General features: G+C 52.3%; 1 protein-coding gene across 1 annotated transcript; it reads right to left on the reverse strand.

The window, feature by feature from the left end:
- Positions 1 to 4,126: 4,126 nt before the first annotated feature.
- Positions 4,127 to 4,863, reverse strand: CCDC70 (coiled-coil domain containing 70). Its single transcript, XM_090258649.1, has one exon. The coding sequence runs from the start codon at positions 4,861 to 4,863 to the stop codon at positions 4,183 to 4,185; it is 681 nt and encodes a 226-aa protein (XP_090114775.1). The 3' UTR covers positions 4,127 to 4,182.
- Positions 4,864 to 8,365: the final 3,502 nt, after the last annotated feature.

An 8,365-nucleotide genomic window follows, 5' to 3' on the forward strand; every position in this document is an offset into this window, starting at 1 on the left:
GTGCAGCAATATTTTTTCCTGAGACTTCAGATGTTTGTCCCGTGGGTACATTTTCCAAGAGAAAATACCAGCCATGGCGGGCCGGCTGTGTTTCCTAGCTGTCTAGGTCCCCTGGAGGGACATTCCCGTTCATCCGCAGGACGCGCACGGGATGGCTGTGGACTCGGGGCGGGCCTGCCTCCATTTCTGTCACCTGGATTGCAGGTTTCCATGCCTGGGTGCAGCCTGGCCTGGATTCGGATTATTTTCAGCTGCCCCTGCAATGCAGCTGTAAACCCAGAGAAAGAGGAACGCGGGTCCTGCCCACCACGGAACAGCTCTGTAAGCACACACCGTCACTGGTGTAGAGAGCAGGCGGACAATATAAATATAATTGCAGTCATTCCAGGAGATTCCTTCTGTTTGAATTGTCCCTTTAGGGGGCACCCCTTCTGTGTCTTGGCTACTGTAAATAATGCTGCAATGAACATAGGGTGCAATGCATCTTTGATGCCAGTACAATTTAAAAAGAAGGGAGAAAAGAAGAAACTCAGGGTAAATTTCAGAATGCCACAGGTAAAAGCCAACTGCTTCCCTTCGCTCCTTGGTTGTTTGAGATCTTATGGATCTTATTAGAAATATTTTGCGGTGATTGGAATGATGCATCTACCTGCCAAAGATGGCCAGCAACTGGCAGAAGCGAGGGGAGACCCCTGGACCCGCCCCTGACACCTTGATTTTGGACATCTGGTCTCCAGAACTGTGAGAGAGTCCATTTCTGTTGCTTTAAGCCACCAAGTTGGATTTGCAGGAAACACAGTCACCCTCTCTGGTAGGTGGCGGGGGTACTGCTGGCACCTGGGACTGCCTGTCTGACCCCTGAGCACGTCCACTCATGGGCTCATGCTGCTTCCATGACTATGAACAGCCATGAGTTAGGCAAGACTCTTATTCTTCTGGGTCTGAATTAAATGGTAAACAATGTCACAAGTTTTAAAGATGAAAGTTAGGCATATGCACCCTTGGAGAAACAGAGAACTCTCTTAGGCATCTCCAGGCACCCACTGTCTCTCAGGGAATGTATAGATAGATCAAGAAGGTTCTAGAAAATTCTAGCAAATTCCAGGTTAACGAGAGCAGGTTTTTTTTCCAGTGTGTCATTTGCTGTGATCCATAGCAAATTTTTACTAGATGAGTCTTTCTTTCTTACTTGAAGTTTGTGTATCTCTTTTGTTGTACTGAGTGTTGCTCTGTCCCCTGGAGGTGACCCCAGCTGCCCAGAGGAGATTCAGGCCTATGCACAGATGGCAGTGAGCTAGCATCGATTCTGTTGGGTCACTTCAGGGGCTGCCTCTTTGATGCCTGGTCTCCCCTTCTCATGGGAGTCCAGCAAGCAGAAGCCGGACGTCCTGACTGGGGCTACACCTCTACACGCAGGTACGCTGTGCCTGGGCTACAGAGCAAGGATGTAAGACCTAACTCTTGTCAGGGACAGCTTTAGTCCAGAAGCCCGCTATTTCTGCAGCTGCGGAGGCAACGGCTCAACCTGGGTGCTCTCGCTCTTAACCACGTGTGGCTGACTGGGAGCAGAACTGGGGCCTTTGATGTCTGTTCCAGTGCTTTTTCTACGATAGATAAGTGTTTTCCAGAATTTAGTTGGCACCAAAATCATCCAGAAAGCATGTTACAAATGCAGGTGTTGCATCCTGGTCTCAGAGATGAGGATTCAGTGGGCAGAGCCAGGAATCACCTTTTTGGCTGGCACCCTTGTGAGGTTGATGCATGTCATCTGCGCCTGAAGGTATGGGTGACAGTTCCCATGAGCACCCCCACTTCCCAGGACAGCCCACTGTGGTTCTAAAATGCTGCCCTTCCCCTTCTGGCAGGTTCAGGTAAGAGCCTCTGGGTGGGCATGTGCTTTGGGGGAAGGTGTCAATTCCTCAGGGTGAGTTTCATGGTGAGGTGTCAGCTACAGCAATAGACGCTCTGTCTGGCACCCAGCATGTGCCAGGGTCTGCACTGTGATCCTGGAATGAAGGTGACTGTGCATGTGGAGCCCCACTGAGTGAGCAGGGCCCTGAGACGGCCTGGGAGACCCACCGCCATGCCAGGAGATCCAAGCAGAGGGGCCGAGCAGTTCCTGGAAGTTGGCCTCTGCCTTAAGTCACGGATGGCCTGGGAAACTCACGGGAGCTCGGTGACGCTGTCGTGCGTGCCGCTGCGGAGGCTGGAAAGGGACCCGCCTCTGTGTGTGCTAAGAGCAGCAGTAAGAATGTAGAGGTTCGCCGCCGCCCTCCCAGACATTCGCTGCTTCCTTTCCTTCAGCCGTGAAGCGTCTGAGGGTCCACGATTCCCAGTTTAGTTGAACACAGCTTTCTTACCCTTAGGTTTTCTTTAGCCTAAAACTTGATTGCCTATCTCTGCAGGTCTTGTACACCCCCAAGGGTATCTACCACACCCCCAAGAAAGAGAGGGACCCTGCTGGAGTGCTCTCAGGGAGGCAGTCCCGGGTACCCTCCTCCTTCCGAGCATTTGTTGAATTTTACAAGTAATGACATTGTGACGACTGGCTCGTCTGTCTCCCCACTCGGCTGCAGGCTTCATGTAGGCAGGAGTCAACACATTCCCAGACAGCAGGGCCGGGTGTGTGGCAGAGGAGCAAGATGCTGCTGCTGCCGCAGCCCTGGCTCCGGCTCCATAGACGCGGAGGCCTTGCCCAGAATCCCTGCTTCCCCAGGGCGGTGCCTGGCACAGAGACCTGCCTGCTCCCGTGACCGGGAATGTCTGCCCCGCACACCTGGGGGACCCTGTCCTTTCTCCTCTCCCCAGCTTTCCTCTACTCCCCCGAACCACCGTGAAATCCACGGTGCTGCACGGCTCATCCAGCCCTGACCCCATTATTGACTGCGCCACCATAAAGCCACGTTCCGTGACGCAGGGCCGGATCAGAGAAGAAACGGGGCCGGGAGGCAGACCACGCGAGCTCCATCCTGGCCCTTCCACCTGCTGCTTGCCCAGCCACGTGCAACCACTCCGCTGCACCAGGCCTCTGCTTTCTCATCTGTACAGTGGGTCTGTGCGCCTCCCCTGGCAGCCCACGGAGCTGTGGTGCAGGCCGCGCGAGTTGGCGGGTGTGAAAGCGCTTGCTGGGTGGTAAGGGAAGCCCAAAGGCGAGCAGTCGGTGCGCTAACAACCGTGAGGGCCAAGCCTGAGGAGGGAAGGCAGGGGACGTTTGCCTTGACATTTCTTACCACCCACCTGCTATTCGTTTACTTACCCACGAAGACCATCTACTGCAGGGGGCATGCAAATGGCGACCACAGTAACATCCGTCCGTTTACTGTATTACGTTCCTGGGGCACTTCGGTTTTAAATGAATGGGAGGAGGGAAACTCGGAGGGAGGAATCAACGATGCAGAAATGTGGGTCCAGGAGACGTGCGTGAACAGGGACATACGGGGCAGGGAGGACTCCCGTACACCTCCCTGGTCGTCCTGCGTGGTCCACTCTGACTCTGTCATCAGGGAAGGGAAGCGCTTTTGGGGGCCATGCCCCTTCCTCATGCTACAGAGAAAGAGCAGGTGAGGGACTCAGGTGGGAACCTGGCACCGTGGGCAGGTGGACTGTCAGAGGACTCTACCGGGGCGTTCTAATTGGCTTTCCAGGTGAGGATGAGACCTCAGTGAGTTGTTCACAGCATGGTGGGCTTTTCTAGAAAACTGCCCACTCCTGGCCTCCAGGACTGCCCAGAGTGGAGGAGACGTGGGTGCCCCACAGAGTGACAGAAGCACCGGTGTCCCAGCCCCTGTGACCCTGTGTGTGTCTAGCTCACATTGTCTGAGCCTCTCTTTCCCCTTGTCCTTTCTCCCCCTACACATTCTGACCTTGAAGAAGAGCCATGGTCTCCATCACAAAGCCCCACACGTGCCAGGCTCACAGTGCGCTTCCCAGGACCGAGCCCTACAGCCAGCAGTACAGCCTGGGGGTGCGAGTACAACCCGCGGGAATCCCACAGCCTGGGAGAGAGGCCCTGGCCTTCCTTGAAGAAGCTGGCTCTCCCGATCTACCTTCAGGACTTTATTAGATCTTTTGGAGCAAGGAGACCAGTAAGTGCCTGTTTTCTCCAGCCCATGAAGTCACCCCAGACTCAAATCCCAACCTCACAGAGTCTGGACCCCATGGGCCCTTGTCTCCTGTGCTCGCTCACCCCCTGCGCCGGGAGAAGGCGGTCAACAGCGCCCCTTCCTGGAAGTTGGGGCGCCCATTCTCACGTATCTGCACCTCGGGAACAAGGCCAGCGCCTTGCTCCCAGAATGCTTTCTCCTCCGCCCAAAGGGCGTTCTCCTCCTCCCAGAGGGACCTCTTGTCCTCCCACAGAGCCCTCTCCTCTTCCAGAAGAGCTCGCTCCTCCCTCCACAGAGCCCTGTCCTCCTGGAGAAGGGTCTGATCCTTTGCCCACAAAGCACTGTCCTCTCTCCAGAAGGCCTTATCATCCTTCCAGAAGAGACGGTACTTCTTCCAAAAGGCTTTCTCTTCTTGCCGGAAAGACTTCTCCACTTCCCAGAAGGCTTTTTCCTCTTCCCAAAAGGTTTTCTCCTCTTCCCAAAAAGGTCTCCCTTCTTCCCAAAAGCCCAAGATCTGGCTCTGGAAAGAATGAATCTTGCCTCGGAAACTCCACATCTCTGCCCTGAAGTCTTCTATTTTCTCACGGAAAATTTTTATCTGCTCCCGAAAAGCCTTTTCCTCTTGTAGCTTGTGGATTAGTTTCTTCCGGCGAATGTTGTGCAAGGAGACCATCAGTGACCGGAAGCAAGCGAGCCCCATCCATTTACACACTTTGAGGAGAAACATCTTCCTGCTTAGCCAGGAGAGTGGATTGGTCATGATGGACCACAGGGACGTTGGCCAAGTCCAGGTCAGCGGGTCAAACCCTGCAGGGGCACCAGAAAGAAGACAGTCATGAGTATCACAGTACAGAGGATGAGCCCTGGGTCTGTACCATTTCATTTGGGAAAATTTAACCAACTATGTCCTTCTTTGTCCCCTTGGGAGTGTTTGAGGAACGAGCTTTGGTAGAAAAACATGCCTGGTTGTCATGGCTTTGCGCTGAAGGTGTTGTCGATATATTCAAGCTCCAGGTGGCTAAACTCATAGAATCTCAGTCAACAAAGAAAGTGCTTCTCCACTAGAGAAGGAAGGAAAGGACAGGAAAAAGGAAAGGAAAGGAGAAAGGAAAGGAAGGGAAAGAATGAGAGATCTTCAAATATTGCCATCTATTTGAGAGATCAGATATCAGAACTCCCCACAAAAATCTGGTAACGGCAAAGGCGGGTTGGGATGAAACAAGAGCTGGACACAGGAAAGTGGGTAGAGCGCAGGAGAGACATGGTCAGGGCGTCGACTTCCATCCTGGCTTTCGGGAAGTAGCTGCCGGGGTCTGGCCAAGCGCCGCACTGCGGAGCAACACGAGTCCCTTCAGATGACCAGGATTTCTCCTTTTTCTATTTTCTGACTTGGGAGCAGGGAGTGGGAGAGAAGAAAAGACACACAGCTAGAGTGTGTGTGTGCGTGCACGTGTGTGTGGCGTGAAGACATGGTGGCTACCCTGTGGGCAGCTGGTGGCATCACCATCCACCCAGTCACAGGAGCCAGGACCTGGAGCTCGTCCTCGACACCTTCCTGTCCCTCCCTGGACTTTTCATCAACATCCAGCCCTGCCAGTTAAGATTCTCAATGATTCTTGAAACCAATACTCTGGCTCTACGCCCTTGACGGCAGTCAGTTCAGGCCAGGATGCTGGAAGCAGCGTGGCTGGTCCCTGGTGTTGGTTCACCCTCCCATCTCTCCGACGCTGTCGCCCTAGGGGTGCTTCTGAACACCGTGCCCCTGCACCAGAGCTGCCTGCAGCCCTTCAAAACCCCACAGCCCAGGTACCAAACCCAAACGCCTTAGGAGACCCTCTGTAGCCGGACCCCAGTTGTCTGTCTCTTTTCCTCCCCAGTCTCCCCTCCAGTCCACATCTAAGACTCAGGAGCACTGAGCCACACTCAGTTCTCCGGCCACGCCCCTCGGTTTCCTGCTTCCACACCTGGGCACGTCCTATGTCCTCTGTCAAGATGACCTTTGCCTCCCATTATGGGCTCGAGTCCCTGCATTTCTATCCCTCTGAAAGCCACTTGGGGTTCCAAAGCTCATCCCCCCCCCCCTCAATGCTACCTGCCTCCACGCTCTCCCATTGTTTACTTGTCGCGTTTGATTGAAATCAGGGGTAGACGAGCCTCGCTGCCATTCCTGTGACCTGACATTTACTATAAAGCTGTGTGTACAGGAGGTAATCGATGCAAATGTTGGTAGAATTGAACTGAATTTCACTGAACTTTGGAACTTAAGGTTTTTTGCCTTATTCCTAGTATTTGCGTAACGGTTAGTATCCCGAGGGGGGAGAAAGTTCCTCATTCCTCAAGTGCTAGCCTGCTTGCTTTCTGCTGTGAGGACACCTAGCCGGCCCAGAACAGATGTCTGGTGAAGGAGATTAGGGGACTCTATGAACAAAGCCTCAGGGTCAGCTAGAGCTGCTCTTGATAACAATAAGCTTTCTCGTTAGAGCAGCAGTAATGACATCACTACCTGCTCAGGCCGTCATCCCTTTCACGCAGGGCACTTTACCGACATTACCCATTTAATTGTTTCAACCTATGAGGTAGTTAGTGCGTTGGTTACTCCCATTTTGTAACTGAGAAAACCGAGGCTTCAATAAGTTTAAAACCCGTTCAAACAATTACGCAGATGGGTTGAGACTGCCGAAAGGTGGTGTGTAAGGACAATTATGATCGGCTCCTACACAGCGGGCAGCCTGGTATTTCAGCCACCTCCCCTGACCTGGCCATCAGGACTCCTTGAGGAAAGTCGTCCCCACTTCCATTTCATGCTGTTCTCACGGAATAGCTTTGCCTGAACCCACTTCACTTCCCCTCGCGCCCCAGGGCTCACAGAAGAAGGAGCCTCTTCTAGACAGCCTCTCCTCCTCCTCCTCCTCCTCCAGTTCAGACTGGACATAAACCCCTCCTGCTCTGTTAGGCACGTGTGGCCCCCCAGCTCTGGGTCCAGCCTCCGGCAGCATGTCTGTTACATCACAAATGTTCAGTCAATGTCAGCTGAGCAAACGGCAGTCTCCAGGGTTAGAATGTCAGGGAGAAAAATTCATCTCAAGTTTTTCTCATTACTACTGGAATGATCTTTGAGAAAGATAAAAATAAGTTCAATATCAAATATGTAGCTGTGTATTTAGATATAAAATACAATACGAAGTGGTAAATGTTCTTCTACACAGATCTAAAATCAGGAGTCGCAGAAAACACACTTCATCTCCGATGTCATACTATAAGACGAGGAACTTATTTTAGGGAAAGGGTTGTGTGTCACTCCATGCCTAGAGCAACATTCAGCCTAAGGCCAGCAGTTACTCACGGCTTAGCTGTTTGCCGGGTGAGTAAGCCCTGCGGCTCCCAGGGAGCGGCCAGTCATCACTGTGTCTGATCCTTAGGGATGCCGTTTTCCCAGACGCTGCCCCAACGCCGTTCGCGAGAACTGCTCCGTCCCCTCTCAGCCTTAACTCGCAGGGAGGACGGGACCAAGATGGTGCCCCAAGTAAGGCACTGTAGGGAGTGGAGGGGAGCCAGAAAGGTCTGAAACATTTGTCCATTACCCAGCCTGGTCTCAGTGGCTAGTGATTGTTACATCACATTCTCCCCGGGGCGGTGCTCAGGAGTAGACTTCCGGGAAACCATGTTTCAGCGTGTGTGTGTGTGTGTGTGTGTGTGTGTGTGTGTGTGTGTGTGTGTGTGTGTGTGATGAGTCAGTCCTCTTGTTGCTCTCGGTCTGCTCTGTCTTAGACTACCGTGTGCCTCGGTGGGGCTCTCTCTGGGTTCATCCCACGTACAGTTGGCTGGGCTTCTTGGTTATTCAGATTGGAGGCAGTTTTTCCTCAAATTTGAGAAGATTTGCTTGTTATTTCTTTAAATAATCTTTCCTTTCCCCCTCTCTTTGTAGGACTCCTATAATATGGTATCAAGTAACTTGATGATTTACCACGGGTCTCTGGGGCATTCTTCATTTGTCTTCATTCTTCTTTCATTCTGTTGCTTAGATGCGATCATGGCAATGGACTTGTCTTTGAGTTCATTGGTTCTTCCTTCTTGCCAGTTCAGATCTTCTGTTGATTCCCTCTATTTTTCATTTCCAACTTGAGAATTTCTATTTGGTTCTTTTCTATATATACAAACTTCTATCTCTTTATTAATATCCCCTATTTGGTGAGACATAGTTCTCATACTTTCCTTTAATTCTTTAGGTATGGCTTCTTTTAGTTCCTTGACCATATTTATAA

This window comes from Furipterus horrens, unplaced genomic scaffold (genome assembly GCF_987537825.1).
Source record: "Furipterus horrens unplaced genomic scaffold, mFurHor1.1.pri manual_scaffold_12, whole genome shotgun sequence".
NCBI lineage: Eukaryota > Metazoa > Chordata > Mammalia > Chiroptera > Furipteridae > Furipterus > Furipterus horrens.